The 22,568-nt window shown below is 43.3% G+C and overlaps 1 protein-coding gene across 8 annotated transcripts in view; it reads left to right on the forward strand.

Moving 5' to 3' along the window:
• Positions 1 to 3,315: 3,315 nt before the first annotated feature.
• cbfa2t3 (CBFA2/RUNX1 partner transcriptional co-repressor 3) overlaps positions 3,316 to 22,568 on the forward strand; it is a 187,620-nt gene continuing 168,367 nt past the window's right edge. For 3 of the 8 annotated variants that reach the window (XM_034192201.1, XM_034192187.1, XM_034192240.1), the window contains exon 1: positions 3,318 to 4,025. In XM_034192201.1, coding sequence (XP_034048092.1) covers positions 3,818 to 4,025 — 208 coding nt within the window. In that variant the 5' untranslated portion in view covers positions 3,318 to 3,817. Of the gene's footprint in view, positions 4,026 to 22,568 lie in introns of all 8 variants that reach the window. The other 5 variants (XM_034192178.1, XM_034192210.1, XM_034192194.1 and 2 more) reach the window with 3 other exon arrangements.

Genomic DNA, 22,568 nt, shown 5'->3' on the forward strand with positions numbered 1-22,568 from the left:
AAATCCATATGGTTTTTGAAAAAAATAATAAGGTCGGATACTTTTCTAATAGACCTTGTACGTTCTAAGGAATAAAGTAACCACTGTTGCAAGCTCTACACTCCTAGGTTTAAATTTACATTTTAATATTTTTCACCTTTACTGTGCAGTTTAAAACATAAGAAAAGTAATGTTACATAATATGAAGTCATTAAAATAGTTACCTCCACCAACGAAGTTAGAGGAGGTTATGTTTTTGCCCCTGTTTGTCTGTTTGTTTGTGAACAACAGTGTTGCAACAGTTACTTTGAAAAGTTACTTTATTAGTTACTTTTTATAGTTACATTTTAGTTACTTCATTAACAGGTGCGGACAGCTTGTTAGGAGGTGCTGAATGTAACTAATAAAGTAACTAGTAATCATGGGGGAACAATTATAAAACCACATTGAAATCATTATTCATTCTTCAAAAAAGAGCTTTAAGAACAATTCACAATGTAGGTTATCGAGATCACAGCAATTCATTGTTTATTAAATCTAAAATATTAAAAGTTCACGATATGATTACATTTAAAACTGTGCAATTAATGTATAAAATGGAAAAATAAGCAACTGCCCCTCAGAATTCAAGAATTTTTTTAAGGAGAGGGAGGGAAAATATAATTTAAGGGGCATGTATCATTTTAAAATTGCTGGCGCTCAGACGACCAGGAAAGGGTTTTGTGTTTCTACTTGTGGCCCTAAAATATGGAATAATCTGTGAAAGGTACTCAAGCGATGTCCAAATGTCAATCAGATTAAACACCAATATAAGGAAATGATGTTCTCTGAATATGTGAAAATTGTCTAAATACTCTGAAAATGCAATATATGGTTGAAGGACTATATTGCTGTTGGTTAAGTATGGACAATGAAGTTATTCATTTTTTATTATTATTATGCTATGTGTGCTGTTATTGGTGTGGATATGATGAGGAATTTGAGTTTATTGATTATTTTAATATGTCTGTGTTTGCTGTTCTGCTCACTTTGTTTTGTTTGGTTTGGTTTTGCTGTGATAAGTAAAAGTTACTGAGGTAAAAGGGGTAGGTGTATATACCTACCTACACCCTTTCGGTTGCATGGGTTGACTGTCTGAGAAATCAGTTTTGTTTTGTTTTATTTTGTTTTGTTTTATTTTATTGCAAAGTGCTGAATAAACTTCAACTTGAAACTTGAATTTTTAAGATTGAGTACTCAGAAAAGTAAAGCCCCCGTCACACATAGCAAGAATGTGGAGGAACCATTCCGACACAGCAAATACTGCCATAATCCTACGCAGTCGGGAAGAAAAGAAGTGTGGTCAACTGTGGTCCGAATGCATCCAGACTGCCTCATGCACACCTGCAGGATGCAGCCCAAACATATTTAAGACAACAGTCAGATAACACAGACTGCTGTTAGACCACACTGACATTGGAGCTCTCACTCACTCACTCACTCGCTCACTCACTCACTCACTCACTCACTCACTCACTCACTCACTCACTCACTCACTCACTCACTCACCCACGCAATCACATCTCCACTTGTCCTCACATTCCCAGCACTAAACTGACCTCTCATCAGTGTGTGTCTCACATGAGGGAGTACGTGCGTAGAACAGATGATCCGAGTGATGAGTGTGTGTCCACTCAGCTGCGCATGTGTTCACAATGGTTGAACGAGCCGCGTGTGTAGAACAGGTGATCAAAGCAGTGTACGAGTGTGTGTGGCCGAAATGTTCGCTCAGCTGCATGTATATGTGTTCATAAATGCTGGACCAGCCACTCGCACGCGAGCACAGGAGCTGTCCACCCACAGAGCGCACAAACAGGCTGACAGGTGACAGCGATCACCTGCTTGTGTACAGTCCGGTAAAAAATCCCTTTAGGTGTTTGATCAGTGTATACTTGCATTGCTAGATTTTATTTGTCCGGCTGGACTCCGTAACTGCTGCCAATTCAGAAGTCCGACGCCACTCTGTGTGATTGGGGGTATAACTATTAGTTACTTTGCTGATTACTAAATCTTAAAAGTAACCAAGTTAGATTACTAGTTACTTTATTAGTTACATTACTTATTAGTGATAAGATGTCAGCAGCTGCTAATCAAGTAACTGCATAAAGCTGCTAATGAAGTAACTATATAAAATAACAAATAAAGTAACTTTTCAAAGTAACTGTGGCAACACTGGTGAACAGTCTGGAGCCCACAATCTTTCATATATAGTTATGAAATTTGTACTGAAGATTCATATCCTGATAGGCAAGAACTGAGTTAATTTTCAAGGTTAAAGGGCAAAGTCAGAAAAAAATCTTGGAAAATTGGAAAAAATCCCTATCTGTAACATTGAACGTTCAAAAATTCATAACTTTGTCCAAAAAGATCAATCATTTCTTTCATATTTGAGAGTGTTGTGTAGGATGGTATCCTTAATCGACTGACAAAGTTTGATCCAGATCTGACCCAGATTTGTTCCCATTTAAATTTAACATTGAAAACTCCATTTAATGTATATTTTACATCATATCGTAATCAAACGTGCGCCAATCACTCTCATATTTGAAAGTGAGGTGTATACTGGCACTCAATATCGCCTGACAAAGTTTGATCCGCATCTGATCCGTATTGTGGATTTAGTGGATATTTGATTCTTTTTAACTTTGAAAAATCCTTTTGAGCTATATTTTGTATTATATTTTAGCTTATAAAAACCCCACTTGTAACAGGACTTTGGCTTGGAATTTTTTTCCAACGTAAAAATTTGTGGAATTGGAAACTAGTGATGGCGGAGGTTTGTGCTCTGCCAGTGCGGTGCTCTGGTTATATTTTTAACAAAGTAACTTGTAATCTGTACCCTATTACATTTCAAAAGTAACCTTCCCAAAATTGACTTTAGTAACATTTGGTTTTAGCAAAGAGAAGGAACACCACCTGTATGGGTTGAAGGATGTTTACAGATATGAGAAGAAGAACGTCATTACAGCGGAGAACAGAAGCAAAGGATCCTGGGAAGAAGGAAAGAAGTGGCTGCTGGCTGCAGACACATATGGTTCCTGACAAAGGAAGCCCTGATGGAGGTCCTGCTGCCTGCTGCTATCACCCCGACCAGCCCCGCTCTTTGGCCTCCTTGGAGGCCAAACCACTTCTACCCCGCCACACACAAACTGCAGCATACAAGCACACACTTCTCTTTTGGACTGCAGTGGCAGGCAGGGCAGGAGGAGGGTTCAGACGGGAGCACAGCCCTCAGCCAGAGCCACGAGACACACTGACCTGCCACTGACATACACGCCCTCAGCTGCCTGACGCACACTGTGCCGGATAAGACAGGGCGACACAAAAAGATCCAACACAAGAGGAAAAAGAAGCGGCGATACCAAGGAAGGTGTGCCACATACAACTCAGAGAGACCACAAAAGAGGCTCATGGCTGACTTCACACCACGTGGCTCACGGGTATTAAAATACCGACTTTTTCTTAACAGGAAGCCTAAAGTACAAGCGGAATCAGGAAAATTCCTACCAGGATCACAGTCTTCAATGAGAAGGTAGAAAGGAGAAAGAGGAAGCTACATCTTGCCGTTAACTTACAATAATCGACCAAAAGGCCAAAAGCATCAGGCGAAAACAAACCCGCACAAAACCTCCAAAGCTCCAGCAGCAAAGTCATTTGGATATTACGGCAACTTTTAGAGTTTACTGCCTTGAACCCGTTGACCTTCCTGCACTGTAGTGCAGTACACTTATCAGAGTGGCAGATAACCTCAACACTCCGAACTCATACCAGAAAGCACCAGCAGCCGGCAGGTCGCGAGATGTGCACCGAGGTCCGTCCTGAGCGGATGAAGAAGCTCAGCCTGACAGTGGGGACTCCCTCCTCTCAGGTGTTTGATCCGCGTGTCCCCACGGTCACACTGATCAGCCACCGAGCCCCGAGGAGTAAACACAGCGCCTGCAGACAACCCCAGCCTGGAGGCTTTGATCCAAAGCCTGCAACCAGCAGCCGCTACACATGTGGTGAAGGTAAGAGCTTGTTTTGCTAAAACCCTTTTGACAGCATGTTGCTGTGATGAGTGACTGAAGGTCCTGCAGTGGACGGGGCCGCTTCATTAATTTAGAGTGATTGACGGATAATCAGTTTGTGGTGGCTTTGCACCATGTGCTGTGAGGGTGAGGTTCTGTCATCTCGCCACAAAGGCTGGTGATTTAAGCTTCCAGTATTTCATCTTAGCGACTTTTCATCTGTAAATTCATTATAAATCAGTTCTAATCAACATCGTGCTGTTTTTATGAGCATTTGTGGGATAACATTTTAAAGTGATTATTTACATCACCTATATTGATAGTTGATTGATTATTGGAAGTTCTTTTTTCTTCTTCTTTTTTTTAATGAAAAATACTTATTTTTGGCCGGGTAGTTTTATAAACATGAGCTTTTTACACTATTCACCTGTTTTGATCATTCTACACTGATTATTGCTGAGTTTTCGACTCCTGAACAGACAACACAAGCATTTAATTTTAAAAATGTCACATTTGTCTATGAGAATTAACCAAAAACTTCACACATAAAAATTTAAATAATGAGACGTATTCTTTCATTAAAATGAGGTTTAAAAATATACTCTCAAAAACTGACTGAAGTGAATGACCCTTCGCACACTTTACTTAAAATACTTTTTTTTTTCAAATCATCCAAGTTCATTTAGTTAGATCAGTGGTGTCCAAAGTATTCCAGAAAGAGTCGAGAGGGTGCAGGTTTTCCTTGCAGCCACTGACTCCAACAGGTGATTCCACTGATGAACTTATCCTATCTGCTCAAAGTGATGATGGTTAATAATCACATTATTCCCTCTGATTGATAGTCAGACTCAGAGAGTCAGTCTCAGATGCACTGGTGTCGCACTCTGATTGGTCCCCCGTCTTTTATTATGAAATAATGCTGAATTTATTTGGAAATGATTGTTGTACAAAAGCTTCAGAGATCAGTCGCTGAGATAGATGATGACTGCAGTGAGGTTTTAAGCAGAAACGAGGTGATAATCAGCGAATCGCTGCTGACGCATCAAAATGATGCATCAAAATGATGCATGCACAGTCAAGGCAGGGGGGCCGATCAGGTGTGTGTGTGTGTGTGTGGGGGGGGGGGGGGGGCTGTTCTGACTGCGAGACCAGCACAGGTGTTTTAGAGTACATGACCATTCCTATCTGCTGAATCAGCATCTTCTGGGATTCCCATTTTTCTAATAAAGGACACAGAAAACCACTGACTTCTATCAGAAGTTGGGGAAAACACTTCTCTGTGTTGTTTGAGCTGCTTCCCTCATACTGCATGCTGAAAGCAATCAAGCTTTCAGCATGCAGTGACTTTGTTTTACTCTACACGCTTATTCTAATTCAGGGTCACTGTGGTGCTGGAGCCTATCCCAGCGGTCACTGGGCGAGAGGCAGGGTGCACCCTGTGCAGGCTGCCAGTCTATTGCAGAGCCACATATAGACAGACAAACACATTCGCACTTTCACTCACAACTACGGTCAATTTAGAATCACCAGTTCACCTAACCGGAATGTTGTTGGAAGTGGGAGGAAGCTGGAGCGCCCGGAAAACTCCCACACAAACATGGGAAGAACATGCAAACTCCACAAAGAAAGGATCAGGTCGGAAGCAAATCTGGGACTTCTCCCTGTGAGGCAACTGTGCTAACCATTAAGCCGGCATGCTGCCTCTAACCCTATGCATGAAAGTGTAGTTTCTAGCCGATATGTTATTGAATGTTGTAGCCATAATATACGGGCAACTAAAAAATGCTGGGAGGGGATATTCCTCTTATTCTTCGTTATTGTAAACCCTAATCAATGGTTCTGAATGCTGAACGGCAAACACTGTCCTGTTTGTCCTTATAGAAAATATATATAATATATAAAAATATATTTTTGGCAGCAATACTGTTACAGTGTGTGGCTGCTGCCACCATGGTTTGAGTCTTCCCCCTACACATTAAACACTACATGCACTGCACATCACCACGGTTGCACACTTGTATATAGTCTGCTGGGGGTTCGAAGTTATAGGGGGTACGGAGACTGCAACACTGCAGTTATGGTCAGTGGTTGTGAAATTTTCCTTCTTCTTCTCAAGCTTTGTTCGAAATTCTACCAGTTCCAAGTCAAGTGAGGTCAAGTGTGGAACCATGCACTGGTGCCATGCTTCAACACATTCACCATGGAAGCCACCTTGGTTCCAAGATGGCAACCACCCAGGCGAAAAACCGGTCCATCCCCACAGTGAGCGTGTTTCCTTTGTCTTCTCCACCCACCAGGCTCCTTAACACTGACTACGTTTACATGCAGCCAATAACCCTTTCATAACCGGAATATTAGCAATAACCCGGTTGCGCACGGCCATGTAAACACCCACAAAAAACCTGAATATGCTCATATTCTGGTTTTTAAAAACCTGAATATGACCCCTGGGTTACTCCTTTTCTAACCCGAATATCAGGTCATATAAACGCGCATCGGAATATCCCCATAGAAAGGAACATTATTTTGTGTTCTGCGCATGTCCTATCCACAAGGAATCTTGGTCTTTTGAGTATGGCAACTACTTGTATGTGGCACGCACAACCCACCGGACACCACAGAAGCAGAGGTAAATAAGCATGGGGAAATCCAGACGCGGCAGCACAGCACCACACTTTTGGAGTGAGGAGGAAACCGAGTACTTCATTAGTATCGTGAAATGTTGTGTGGGCCGCCAGAAGAGGAGGTACTGCTGGCCCACCACCAGAGGGCGCCCTGCCTGAAGTGCGGGCTTCAGGCACGAGAGCGCGCTGCCGCCACGGACACAGCCGGGGGTGACAGCTGTCACTCATTATCTCTTGACAGCTGTCACCCATCTACACTTCATCATCCCACTCCATAAAAACCGGACGTCATCTCCACCTCGTTGCCGAGATATCGTCTACCTTAGGAGGTAACCTTCTCAGCCTGCATATCCAGATAAGTGGTTACTCAGACACTGCACGAGTGTGTGTTAGAGGTGGAGGTGGAATTCCCACCGTTGTTGTTACTGGGTGTTCACACACCCACATCTGATTGTCTCTGCTCCTCGCCAGCAGTACCAGATCCGACACGCGGAGACAGTGGCCACCTGGGGTGTTCGGGATTTGGCGGCTCCAGTATTCTCCAGGTTCGGTGGCGGAGGAAATCGTGTGGTTCCGGTTCTTCTCAGGACAGACGTCCTCTATCCTCAAGCCTGCCCACACGTCACCTTTGCTAATTGACTATTGTACATATTCTGTAACAGTAAAGTGTTCATATTTGACTCTTTCATTGTCCGTTCATTTACGCCCCCTGTTGTGGGTCCGTGTCACTACACTTTCACAACAGTGAAAGACATGAATATAATGTCTTTTACTGACGGTAGAAAGTACCGAGATAACGACATTTACAAGAAGGTGGCCGAAAAGTTACGCAAAGCAGGATTTGCACAAACACCAGACCAAATCAAGCACCAGTGGAAGATGTGCGTCACTGTTTAGATGGGGATATTCCAAATTATACCAATGACCATGTATACAGGAGTAACTCTTCTGCTTAAGCATGTAAACGAGTTATTCCTAATGATTCAGAAACCGGAATATTGACCTTATCCCAAATATTAACGACATGTAAACGTAGCCACTCCTCATTTTAATCTCCATAAGTAACCACTAGTTTGATTTTTTTTTTTTTAAGCCATTCCAGGAGTACCCAAGGATCCTCCAAAGAGACCCAGTACCAAAGACATCCAGACCTCACTTTAGGTCACTAGTTAGCGTCAAAGTCTCACAACTTAATAAGATAGGCAGCACCCTAGAGACCTGGAGTTTCATTCCCCTGCAAAGATATATCAGCATTTTCAAACACCTCTGTCCAGTAACCTCATGACGCTAAATGTTCTTCCCAGGCGTCTCTTGATCTCAAAGGCTGAGGACTCAGAGACTGCCACTGTCACTGCTTAGAAAAATGAATGTCTCCACAAGTTCAACACTTTCACCAGATACATACACTTCTGATGGCTGAGTCCAAGAAGTCATGAAAAGCCTGGATCCTGGCTGTGATGTGCAGCAACTTCTCAGGATGTCTCAGAGAGCAGCTCCATCAACTGTACTGAACACTTCCTATTTGTGACAAGAAAAGTTCATGATGTGACCATCAAATGATTCACAGCGGCCCCATGCCCACCACACGTTACGTGGCTGCCCAACTACCGTCATTTCTGAATGATTTGTCACATAGGTGTTTACTTTATTTGCTAATTCAGTGGGTGAACTATTCCTTTAACAATGTGTCTTGTGACAGAGGAAGAGAAAGAGGATTGAGAATATTGATGGGGTGTGGTGGTGGTGGTGGTGGTTGGGGGTGATCTTCCTCTGGGCTTCCCCATACAGCTGCAGGGAACCAAACTCGATGCTGGGGATTCTACAGCATGTTCGGCTTGGCTGGCTGTGCCCCCACACATGCGGGTCATGAGAGTGCACGACAGTGAAAGACAGAGGAAAAATTCAGGGAGTATTTTATAAATCGTACTTAAAACGCGTCCAGGAATGAAGGCGAATAAGAAAACATATAATTGATTTTTAAAGCAACGGAAACACTAAAGAAGTGCCTTTAGGTAAAACTCCTCACTTAAATCAGCAAAGGGTGTGAGGAGACAGAGATGCATTGAGAATCAGACCTTAAAGGCCTAATTTTATAGCCTCTAAATGTGTAGAAACTGTAAGCCAGAGAGAGGACTAATATCCAATATAGTGAATTACCTACAGCGCCTGCCGTCTCTTAACGGTAATAAGCTTTGTGAACGTTGCGGTGATAAGGCCTCTATGATTAGGCTTAGTCATAAGCATCCCTGCTGTAATTCTGTGATAAAAACCCAGCAGAACTCAGCATTGGTGCTCATACGTCCACACATCCACACGCTGAGGAAATCAAAATGTGTCATTCTGAAATCTAAACACAGCTCTTTGTCTGAAGTAGTTTACCTGACGTTAACACGTGTGTGTGAGTGTGTGTGTCGGGGCTGGGGGGCAGGTATATGGTCACACTGCGTGGAGAAGTAATGGGTGCGTGCACGTGCATGTGTAAAACGCTGTGAGCTGCAGCATAGGCTTCCTGTGAGGGAGCAGATGTCGCAGAGCTCAGACACAGCTGCGACGGGCGATAACCACGGTGGTGAGAATATGTTGGCACGCTGGCACTTCTCCCTGGGTCTTATCAGCCACACACAGCACACATGTACACTTATATAGACACTGTACAATGAGGAACTGCCACCCAGCACTCGCACAACCTCACAGCAGGCCCAGATAGAGGAAGGAAGGCAAAGAGAGAGAGAGAGAGAGAGAGAGAGAGAGCTGAGGAAGAAAAGGAGAAAGGACTAAATCAAGAGGCTTTGAGAGAAAAGGTGCAGTGAATCCCCAAACAAAGCTTCGGCTCACGTCTGTTGTATCACAGACTTCATAATTTTGTGCCAATCTTAATCCTCTGCTGCCGCGAATGCCGTACTGTTACCGTATTCTTTCAAAAAGAGTCGTTTCCCAACTGTACTGTTTATGTAACCAATCTACAGCAGCAGTCATTTGCGTGTTGACCTCCACCAAAGGTCTAACATTCCAAAAGGTCTTAGTCTCTATCTGAATTTATGAATCAAAAAGTGCTCAGTGTTGCAATATTAAGAAAAGTTATAATTTCCAGATTTGCATCAGGAATTTTTAACAAGTTCTTTCTTTTTGAAGTCTTATCCCAGATTAGGATAGGAGCTAGACGACCAACATGAAGAGCTGAGTTTGAGTCTCAGTCACACTACATGTCTACGTCTTTGTACAAAATATTTTATCTGCATATTCCAGTTGTGAAAGGGTACTGGCCGTGGCTGCAGAAGTGACCGCTGATGGACTATGGTCTCGTCCAGTGGAGTCATAGACTCTCCTTCACTTGAGGGTACAGTATCTGGGGATAAGCACTAACTACACTGGGTCTCAGGGCCTGCGTAAGAATTACATTTTGTACTTTTTATTTCATAGCAAACTCTGGAGAAGTCGAACACCTCATCTGATTGTCTGTTTGACACAAAGTTGTTCCAGTGATAACATCTAATGACTCGGACCTTCACTCTTCTGCAAAGGGACTGGCATTACCAAAGTGACCTCATGATACCATGAGCTGTTCCCTGGTGTCTCATAAACGTGAAGGCCTCCTCAGGTTACAGAGAGATCAACATCAGTAACAAGATAACTAAACTTTTTATCAAGTTTGACACTTTCACCACAAACAGGTGGAACTTCTGATGGCTGAGCCCAGAAACTCATGGGCTTGGATCTTAGCCCCGATGCAGGACAATTTTAATCTGCTTTAGATATTTCTGGGAACTTACACTGGTGTCATGTGTCACTATGGAACCACCTTGGGCCCTGGATGGCAAACACCCAGGCAGACATCTGGTCGATCCCCACTTCTCGAAAGCAACCATCCATCTGCAACAGCCAGGTGAAATATCGACATTCCCTTGGTCTTCTCCAGCCGCTGGGGTCCTCAACACTGAGGCACCTGCATACAAGTGATACTCCTCATCTGAGTCTCTGTAAGTAACCATTTGTTTGACGCAAAGTCATTCCAGCGGTACACAAGGATCCCCCAAAGAGACCTAATACCAAAGCCATCCAGTCATACCCTCAGTTCCCTGATTATCAATCAATCAAACTTTATTTGTATAGCACTTTACAACAGTTACCACTGAATCAAAGTGCTTTACACGAATACATAAAATCAACAACAAAAAAGCAGCAACACAGACTCTACATGCTAAAAGCAATTCTGAACAAAAGTGTTTAGCTTAACTTTGAATAGAGACAAGGTACTGATCCAGCACAACTCAAGGGGCAAAGAATTCCAAAGTCTAGACCAAGCCACAACAAAAGAGCGGTCACCCCATTGCCTGCTTTTGGTCCTAGGGACCTCCAGCTGATGCTGACCAGCAGACCGCAAAGATCTGGTGGGTGTGTATGCAGTTAACAGTTCACAAAGCTAAGAAGGTGCAAGTCCATGTATAGCTTTAAAAACAAATATTAAGAGTTTAAAATCAATCCTAAAATGGACTGGAAGCCAGTGGAGAGTGGACAAAACCGGAGTAATATGACTATGTATCAAAGTCTCACAATAATACCGTCAGACATTAAGGACCAGGCCCCTAAAGACATGGACCTTTATTTTACAGGAAAGATATAAGAATTGCCAAACACCTCTGGCCAGGGATGATTAAATAAGCTTTTCCCAGACGTTTCTTGATCTCAAAGGTTGAAGATCCATTGACATGAATTTCACTACTGAGCTTAGTGAATGTCTCTACAAGTTCGACATTTTTATTGCATACAAATAGACTTCTGACGGCAAACTCCAGGAAGTCAGTGAAGGCCTGGATCTTAGTCTTGATCCAAGACAATCGCAAACCCAGACACTCCGATTCCTCACTCAGCTTATTAAGTGCAATCAAGTGAATCCACAGATTCCACAGAGGTCACACATCCTCCATGAAGTCAAGGTCAGTAAACTTTTCTCACCTACAAAGGCACCTAAACCGCTGGTTCCCACAACCCTGCACAACACTCAGTCCATGCACACATCGAACTGTACAAGAGCCGGAACACTTGCCTGATGAATGGCAGTTTGGACTGACAGAGATTCTGCCCCGCTGCCCACAGCACTCACAGTGTGTACAATCTTGGTCGGCTTCACTTCATTTGTTAATTAATATACATCCATTCCTGCATTTAAGATTCATTCATTCATTATCTGAACCGGTTTATTCCAATTAAGGGTCTGAGCCGGCTGTAAACGTGATACTTTAGATGTGTTGTATTGATGTGATCGTAGAAATTTCTTTTCAGTTTTGAGACAAAATAACAATCACACACACACACACAAAGAAGCCTGGGATTTTTTCTATCATAAAACAAAACAAACATGTAAAAGTGCACAATGCCATTAATAGCACTGTAAAAATAAGAGGTTGCAACCGACCGAACTGAATGTTGTTTCACGCCACCTGTTTTAACTGGTCTGATGATTCTTATAATTTCTTTGCTGTATCATTTATTACCTCTGACATAAATATAAGCAAATAAAAGTTACACTTATGGTGGTGATTATTATTGAAGTCATAATGATGAAAGAATGAGGGGGAGAAATGAATAAACAAGCAGGAGAAAAGTGAGAGTCCTGTGTGGGAAGAGAGGTGAGACAGCAATGAGAGGTTTTTTTTTTTTTTGGAGTGGGGGGGGGGAGTGGGGCGAGGGCGATAGAGAGACAGCAGTTATCCTCTCTATTTCCTCAGTACCAGCTTTGTGGTTTCTATGAGGAACAGATGTTCACAACTTGATACAGCGGCTCATCCTGCTCCGCTCACTATCTGCAGCACCAGCACTTGCTCTCTGCACACTCTGGGCTCGGGCTCCAATCTTGATGGCACACACAGAAACAAGGTGCTCAGAGGGCGCAAGTACATTTGGGGTGTATCCAAGCACACACTGCCACTTAGGTGGTGGGAAATATCAGCATGAGTCTGGGGGCTGGATGCAAAGGGGTTGGTTTGTTGTAGGCATATCATAAATTCAACCATCTGTCTTCTGTTCACTGACCAACGAGCAGATGTTTAAGCCTTCGAGATGGACCTCACATGTTAATTACTGAATTTGCGATGACTAAGTGCTTGTACAAGTTAACCTCCTGAGAACCAAGCATGAACAAGAATTAGGTTTTGAAAAAAAAAAAAAAGATGTCCCAGTATGTGGATGCAGAGTCTCAGGTTAAAGGGCACGTTGCACGTTTTTTTTAACATCCCAGTTGGCAACACATTAAAGTATTCATGAGTGTGAGTCTCTCCGTGCACATGCGCTCATAATTAGTGGTTTTTGATAAATGGACTGCACATCTGCATCAGACACTCAAAGCGCTTTACACATCAATGCCTCACATTCACCCTGATGTCAGGCTGCCACCATGCAAGGTGCCCACTACACACCGGGAGCAACTACGGGATTAAGGACCTTGCCCAAGGGCCCGTAGTGATTTTCCGATCAGGCTGGGATTTGAACCAAGGATCTTCCGGTCTCAAGCCCAACGCTTAACCACTAGAACATCACCTCCCCTCTGATGTTTTTTATTGCTCTCCATGAGGGAGTTAACAGGTACATTTCCAGAAAACGTCTCACTCTGTAATTCTCTGCATTTCTTGGTGTGTGATGTACATTTTGGAATGAGTAGAAACATCCTGATAACTGACAGAGTGAAATGAACCTGCTCCGTCTGAAAACGAAGCTTCTGAGCTGCGACACTGCTGTTTGTGTCACAGGATGCTGGTTTACTGCTGCTGCGAGCATCATGGATGTGGACTGTCTCCACCATGCTGTTTTCACAGACCACCTGAACACACAGATGTATGTCTCATATTGGAAAAACTCAGAAGACGCTATTTTCAGGAGATAATGGATTCTCTACCTAACGGGCCACAAGCATGACAGAATTTCAACTGAAGGAAGAGCTGCGATCGGATTTTATATACGCATGCGATCAGAACCTAAAGGTAAGCGGATCTAGACATTATTCTCTGGCTGGACAGAAGTATCTGAAGAGGACTAGTGGAACTTGGAAATTATCTCTGGCTGTCCAGTGAGGAGCAGTGAACCCTATCCTTGGCTGGCGATGGCAATGCGTGCATAGGGGCTTCTTTGATGTTGTGGACTTTTTATTTGGAACAGGGTGAGTGGCATGTTAATTTTTTTTCATCATTTGCTTTGTGTTCCTTTCAGTGGGATTTTCACGGGCATAGCGGCCTCGCGAGTGTCATTGCCAACAAACGCCTCCAATATGCAAGAGTTTTGTTTACTTCTGGTTGATCATTGTCATGAACGATTAAGCCTTTGTTTCATTAACTGGCTTTATTAACATTTAACTGACTTTATTAACATTTATGGACACATACAAACTGCAGAACAACGTGCTTAGCTCTTAGCCTAGCGGTTCTTCTTCTACACACTGCAGCACTTCTGTTAAGCCTTTTTGTACACACAACGCTCCTCTGTACCAGGCTAAAAACCTTCCTTTTAGAGGAATATGAGTGACGTAGGACGTGTGAAGAAAAACTTTATTGATCTCACAGAGGAGAAATTCACAAGTTACGTCAGCTCTTAAAAAACACACAAGATGGGTGCAAGTAGAGGAAAAACAGTGTGTGCAAGGATAAGCAATAATAATACTTGTAACAGTACAAGACATAAGAAAATGAGGTAGAAATAGAATATATATGTGTGTGTGTATATATATATATATATATATATATATATATATATATATATATATATACAAGGTCTGTCAATAACGTATAGGTCCTTTTTATTTTTTTCAAAAACTATATGGATTTCATTCATATGTTTTTACGTCAGACATGCTTGAACCCTCATGCGCATGCGTGAGTTTTTCCACGCCTGTCGGTGACGTCATTCGCCTGTGAGCACTCCTTGTGGGAGGAGTCGTCCAGCCCCTCATCGGAATTCCTTTGTCTGAGAAGTTGCTGAGAGACTGGCGCTTTGTTTGATCAAAATTTTTTCTAAACCTGTGAGACACATCGAAGTGGACACGGTTCGAAAAATTAAGCTGGTTTTCGGTGAAAATTTTAACGGCTGATGAGAGATTTTGAGGTGATACTGTCGCTTTAAGGACTTCCCACGGTGCGAGACGTCGCGCAGCGCTCTCAGGCGCCATCGTCAGCCTGTTTCAAGCTGAAAACCTCCACATTTCAGGCTCTATTGATCCAGGACGTCGTGAGAGAACAGAGAAGTTTCAGAAGAAGTCGGTTTCAGCATTTTATCCGGATATTCCACTGTTAAAGATTTTTTTAATGAAAGACGTGCGGACGGATTGCAGCATCGGCTTGCAGCCGCCGCGACGCTCCGCCACTGGAGAAACACCTCTGTTGGAAGCCTTAAGGACAAGTTGGAACATGTCCAGCTGTTAAACAATTTCTCATATACTCACTCCACTGAAAGCTATCAAAAGCCGCATGGATTTTACAAATGGTTATCAACACGGAGGTGTTTTTCCTGTGCCGCTGCACCGCGCCGGCTGAGTCCTGACGTGCGGACCCGTCCACACGTCTTTCATTAAAAAAATCTCCTTTAACAGTGGAATATCTGGATAAAATGCTGACACCGACTTCTTCTGAAACTTCTCTGTTCTCTCACGACGTCCTGGATCAATAGAACCTGAAATGTGGAGGTTTCCAGCTTGAAACAGGCTGACGACGGCGCCTGGGACCGCTGCGCGACATCTCGCACCGTGGGAAGTCCTTAAAGTGACAGTATCACCTCAAAATCTCTCATCAGCCGTTAAAATTTTCACTGAAAACCAGCTTAATTTTTCGAACCGTGTCCAATTCGATGTGTCTCACAGGTTTAGAAAAAAATTTTGATCAAACAAAACGCCAGTCTCTCAGCAACTTCTCAGACAAAGGAATTCCATCGAGGGGCTGGACGACTCCTCCCAGAAGGAGTGCTCACAGGCGAATGACGTCACCGACAGGCGTGGAAAAACTCACGCATGCGCACGAGGGTTCAAGCATGTCTGACATAAAAACATATGAATGAAATCCATATAGTTTTTGAAAAAAATAAAAAGGACCTATTCTTTATTGACAGCCCTCGTATATATATATATATATACATATGCACACACATACCTATACACCTACACATTAAATCAAATCAAAATCAAATCAAATTTATTTATATAGCGCCAAATCACAACAAACAGTTGCCCCAAGGCGCTTTATATTGTAAGGCAAAGCCATACAATAATTACGGAAAAACTCCAACGGTCAAAACGACCCCCTGTGAGCAAGCACTTGGCGACAGTGGGAAGGAAAAACTCCCTTTTAACAGGAAGAAACCTCCAGCAGAACCATGTTGTGAAAGTGTAGGAACACGGACCCACAACAAAATGAACGGACAATGGATAAGCCAAACAGTAACAATTTAATGTTGTGAAATGCACAACGGGATACAGACAAACACAGTTTTGGTACCACAGACAATTAAATGTAGAGTGACGTGAGGGCAGGCTTGAGGATAGGAGACGTCCATCTAGAACCGAGCCGGATCCCACACAGCCTTCACCGCCAACGGATCTGAAGAACACCGGAGCCGCCAAGTCCTGGAGCCCCAGGTGGCCACCGTCTCCAGCTGTCAGACCGGGTACTGCTGGCAGAGAACAGAAACAGTTTTGATGAGTGTGAGTTCGCACACTCAGTAATTCCACCGTCTGTGTTCTTTTGGGAGGGAGCACCTCCACCTCCAATCACACACTCGTGCATCTCCTGTCTAACCACTTATCTGGTTGGAGTGTGAAGCGAAGCCATCGCTGATCACACCAAACGCCAACTCCCAGATAAGGCAACACCACAGGAAAACGGCTGCAAAAAGAGCTCAGATTATTTGTCAGAGTTGACTACAGCTGAGAAGTTACCTCCAAGATAGCTGATTTCTCGGCGTGGAGGTGGAGTTGCAGTCCAGCCTTTATGGTGGCGGTGGTATGATGTGAATGAGTGACAGCTGGTGCTGATGACGGGTGACAGCTGTCACTCCCGGTTGCTATCAATCAATCAGTTTTTTTTATATAGCGCCAAATCACAACAAACAGTTGCCCCAAGGCGCTTTATATTGTAAGGCAAGGCCATACAATAATTATGTAAAACCCCAACGGTCAAAACGACCCCCTGTGAGCAAGCACTTGGCTACAGTGGGAAGGAAAAACTCCCTTTTAACAGGAAGAAACCTCCAGCAGAACCAGGCTCAGGGAGGGGCAGTCTTCTGCTGGGACTGGTTGGGGCTGAGGGAGAGAACCAGGAAAAAGACATGCTGTGGAGGGGAGCAGAGATCGATCACTAATGATTAAATGCAGAGTGGTGCATACAGAGCAAAAAGAGAAAGAAACAGTGCATCATGGGAACCCCCCAGCAGTCTACGTCTATAGCAGCATAACTAAGGGATGGTTCAGGGTCACCTGATCCAGCCCTAACTATAAGCTTTAGCAAAAAGGAAAGTTTTAAGCCTAATCTTAAAAGTAGAGAGGGTGTCTGTCTCCCTGATCTGAATTGGGAGCTGGTTCCACAGGAGAGGAGCCTGAAAGCTGAAGGCTCTGCCTCCCATTCTACTCTTACAAACCCTAGGAACTACAAGTAAGCCTGCAGTCTGAGAGCGAAGCGCTCTATTGGGGTGATATGGTACTACGAGGTCCCTAAGATAAGATGGGACCTGATTATTCAAAACCTTATAAGTAAGAAGAAGAATTTTAAATTCTATTCTAGAATTAACAGGAAGCCAATGAAGAGAGGCCAATATGGGTGAGATATGCTCTCTCCTTCTAGTCCCCGTCAGTACTCTAGCTGCAGCATTTTGAATTAACTGAAGGCTTTTTAGGGAACTTTTAGGACAACCTGATAATAATGAATTACAATAGTCCAGCCTAGAGGAAATAAATGCATGAATTAGTTTTTCAGCATCACTCTGAGACAAGACCTTTCTGATTTTAGAGATATTGCGTAAATGCAAAAAAGCAGTCCTACATATTTGTTTAATATGCGCTTTGAATGACATATCCTGATCAAAAATGACTCCAAGATTTCTCACAGTATTACTAGAGGTCAGGGTAATGCCATCCAGAGTAAGGATCTGGTTAGACTCCATGTTTCTAAGATTTGTGGGGCCAAGTACAATAACTTCAGTTTTATCTGAGTTTAAAAGCAGGAAATTAGAGGTCATCCATGTCTTTATGTCTGTAAGACAATCCTGCAGTTTAGCTAATTGGTGTGTGTCCTCTGGCTTCATGGATAGATAAAGCTGGGTATCATCTGCGTAACAATGAAAATTTAAGCAATACCGTCTAATAATACTGCCTACGGGAAGCATGTATAAAGTGAATAAAATTGGTCCTAGCACAGAACCTTGTGGAACTCCATAATTAACTTTAGTCTGTGAAGAAGATTCCCCATTTACATGAACAAATTGTAATCTATTAGACAAATATGATTCAAACCACCGCAGCGCAGTGCCTTTAATACCTATGGCATGCTCTAATCTCTGTAATAAAATTTTATGGTCAACAGTATCAAAAGCAGCACTGAGGTCTAACAGAACAAGCACAGAGATGAGTCCACTGTCCGAGGCCATAAGAAGATTCTCCATAGGGTTACATCAATGATCACGGATATTAACACATTTATCAGTCGCAATGCAAGCTTGGTGTAAACGCAAAAAGCAGATCACAACGGAGACCAGCCAAGACTTGTGAGAGTTGACAAAATGTCATGATCTTGTATAGGTCTCAGTCCGGTGTAAACGGGCGTAAAATTGATTTTGTGGCTGCTTGGGTTTCAATAGGGCCTAGATTGTCAGAAAGTGACAGGGTTAAAATTTTCAGACCGCTGCTTCTCTTTTGCAAGGGGGCAAATGTTAGTACAAGTGTAAAGTGAAAATCAAGTTAAATTACGTTAAAATATACATCAATATATCCGACTTGTTGAGAGGATTAAAATAAGGTATAGTTTGTCTAAGTACTGACCAATAGTTACACAGGTTTAGGGCTTTAAAGGTTCAAGGTAATCCTGGGGTAAATGCTCAGATGTTCTCTCCCCTCAACCCCAACCAGTCCCAGCAGAAGACTGCCCCTCCCTGAGCCTGGTTCTGCTGGAGGTTTTTTCCTGTTAAAAGGGAGTTTTTCCTTCCCACTGTCGCCAAGTGCTTGCTCATAGGGGGTCGTTTTGACCGTTGGGGTTTTTCTGTGATTATTGTATGGCTTTTGCCTTGCAATATAAAGCGCCTTGGGGCAACTGTTGTTGTGATATGGCGCTATATAAATAAAATTGATTTGATTTTATTTGATTTGAGATGTTATTGAAAGTGGTGCCAAATGATTCCTGTTGTCACACTGAAGCAAAAAATGCATTTTAACTGATTTGGTAACAGCACCATATGCAACATCCAGGGAACGTCTTGGTGACCACCATAGACCATGTCGACCGTTGATACATTTTGCCATTAAATTATCCAATCAAATGCCATGCACTGTAAAATCATACATTTTTGGAACCTATGAGACAATACGAACAACCTGTCACCAGTTTCAACAAAATCTGAGCATCGGGTCACTTTTACACCAGGATGACATTGAACTATTATGGGACTATACTATACACACATTCTAACCGCAGGACAGTGGGCTATGTGTTGCCTTGCAACAACGATGTAGTCACATCAATATTGAAATGAGACATTAGACACAAACAATACAAGTTTTGTGACTGAGAAAAAAAAAACACTCATTGTTTTAACAATTAAATACTGGCAGCAGTGGTTGCCAAAATAATTCTGTAAAAAAAAAAAAAACAGTAAAAATACATAAGTTTTCCTTTAACAAAACAACCTGTAAGGTTTACAATATACAGCTGTTGTAATTTACAAATAAATAAATAAATAAACCAGTAAAACCAACTAGAATTTTTGCTAAATTAACATGATCGTGTTGTTTTTAAACCAATTCTTTCCTATTCAGTGAGATTTTATAGTGCTGCACCCATTTTGCTGCAGGCCACCAGAGAGGTTTGGCATGTGATGGACATGTGGATGTTTTTTGTTTGTTGTAAGGTAAACAGGAATCTGGCAGGCTTGAATCTCAGATATTTTGCTTGGAGAGAAGCACACTTACTGTATGTGCCACTGTGCTGTTACATAATTGGAACTACACTGAAAATCTAATAAACTGCATATCATATTGCCATATTAACATATTTTTACTGTTTTTTGTACAAGTATGCTAATATGAGGATTTCTGAAAAGAATCATGTCTAGTTAGAATAGAGTAGGCTGTATATCAATCGGATAAAACAGATTCCTCAGTTTATTACATAATTCACACCATGTGACTGAATGGTGGCAAGCAGTTAATGTACCTACTTTCCAATCAGAATATCGTTGGATCTTGACTTTACACTGTTGTCCTTTTATTAACATTTTAAAATTACAACAGTTTTACAGTGTACAGTGTATAGTATTTTCTGTAAAGGTATTTATGTATTTTACTGTATATTTACTGAATTGTTCTAGCAACTACAGCTGCCTTTTCCCCCTCTTTCCCCTGTAAAAGAAACACAATATTTTCATTTTTCCCTAACGCCATCAAATATGGCCATCGGTACTGCAAAGGCTTTGTGTCCGTCCGTCCGTCCATCTGTCCATCTGTCTGTGCTCAGCATAAGTCCAGTCCTATTACTGCCAGGGTCTTCAAATTCACAGGGAACATTCTTGGGACACAGAGCTTGGACAAATTCAAAGATGGCTAACCTTGACCAATTTTAAGAGGTTAAAATGTCACATTCTGTTTCATATTTTTATGCTATGAATCATGCAAATCCTTTTTTTGTTGTTGTTTTTTTAGGGGAGGGGGGTTACAACCAATCAGAATAGAGCGGCACCGTGACATCACTGGCTGGTCTCTTTTTGGCGTTCCAAATCCCCTTTGTTTACGTGTAAATATAACATGTGTCTCATATACCTATTATGTAAAAGCTAGCGAGAAATAAACACTTCTAAAACTGAAAACGCTGTTTTTGTAACCTGATAACACCTCTGGAGTAATTTACAAGACATTTCATGGACGGTAGCATGGTGACGTCACTGGCTGGTCTAGCTAGCTGCTAACTCCATTTCATTTGTTTGTAACTATAACATCTTTTTCATATATTATGTAAAAGCTACTGACAAATAAACACTTGTAAAACTGAAAACACTGTTTTTGTAACCTAATAACACCTCTGGAGCGATTTACAAGACATCTCGCAGACGTTAGCGTGCACACTAACTTCCACTAACTCAAAGATAACTTCCGCTCTTCTCCAAAACCACACGGACGCCCTTCTGCAGACACCATTAAAAGGTAAATAAAATATTGTTTATGATTAACTGATTGATTGACTGACTGAGTTTATTCTGCAACATCAATATAAACATACAGAGGTGAATATATCAATGATACACGGATAACTCAATAAAGCATAAATTGTTGTGTGGGCCGCTGAAGAGGAGGTACTGCTGGCCCACCACCACCAGAGGGCGCCCTGCCTGGAGTGCGGGCTCCAGGCACCAGAGGGCGCTGCCGCCTTATGGGAGTAGCCTGGGTGACAGCTGTCACCCATCACCAGACACAGCTGTTCCACTCAGCACAGAGGTATATCAGGAGGACGGCGTCTCCACCTCAGTGCCGAGATATCGCCTAAGACTGAGGTAATATTCTCTGCATTTATATTCTGAACAACCAGCTAAACTTGTTAAACCTTTTCAGGACTGTTGACTACTGATAGCTTCATTGCTTGGATAAGTACTCACCTTCCTGCTGTACTTTGACAAGAGGTGGAGGCGGCTTCTCCCCTCTCCGTTACTGGGTGCTGTCGCATCCACACCTGTGTGTTGTTGCTCTCTCCCGCCAGCAGTACCGGATCCGACGAGCGGAGGCGGTGGCCACCTGGGAATTCGGGACTTGGCGGTTCCAGTATTTCCAGGGTTCGGTGGCAGAGGAGATCTGGGTGGTTCCGGTTCGACTGAGACGGACGTCTCCTACCTTCGAGCCTGCCCACACGACACCAGCGGATTCGACCCCAAATTGTTAATTGTTGTATTCGTTGTGCTCGTTTCACAACAGTAAAACTTGTTATTCACCTTTCTCCATTGTCCGTTCATTACGCCCCCTGTTGTGGGTCCGTGTACCTACACTTTCACAACAGGATATCTCGGCCAGCGTCATGGACCCCGAGGGGCGTCAACCGGCTGTTGAACGGCCAATGGAAGACCAAGGCGCGTCGGCGGCTTCGGGAGGGGTAATCGGTGAGTTGCAGCGGATCCTCACCGCTTTCACCTCTCGGATCGATTTAATGACCGAGCAGCACGTTCTCCTAAACCGCAGGGTGGAGGCTCTCGCCGCACAAGTGGAGGCGCGCCCTTCGGGCGCCGCTGCGGCTCTCCCTCCCGAGGACCCTGCGCGTGAAAGTGACGTTCCACTGGTCGTTCAACGGTCCCTTCCTCCGTCCCCAGAAGCATACATAAGCCCTCCAGAACCGTACGGAGGCTGTGTGGAGACGTGCGCGGATTTTCTGATGCAGTGTTCGCTCGTCTTCGCACAGCGTCCCGTGATGTACGCGACTGATGCTAGCAAAGTAGCTTATGTAATAAATCTGCTTCGCGGGGAGGCACGCGCTTGGGCTACAGCGCTCTGGGAGCAGAACTCACGGCTCCTTCATACATACGTTGGGTTTGTACGGGAGCTCAGAACGGTGTTCGACCATCCCAACAGAGGAGAGTCCGCTTCAACCGCGCTACTGTCAATGAGACAGGGGCGTCGGAGCGCAGCTGCCTATGCAGTCGCCTTCCGCATCGCGGCGGCGAGATCCGGCTGGAATAGCACTGCCCTCCGCGCCGCCTTTGTAAA

The sequence above is a fragment of the Thalassophryne amazonica genome, chromosome 2 (assembly GCF_902500255.1).
Source record: "Thalassophryne amazonica chromosome 2, fThaAma1.1, whole genome shotgun sequence".
NCBI lineage: Eukaryota > Metazoa > Chordata > Actinopteri > Batrachoidiformes > Batrachoididae > Thalassophryne > Thalassophryne amazonica.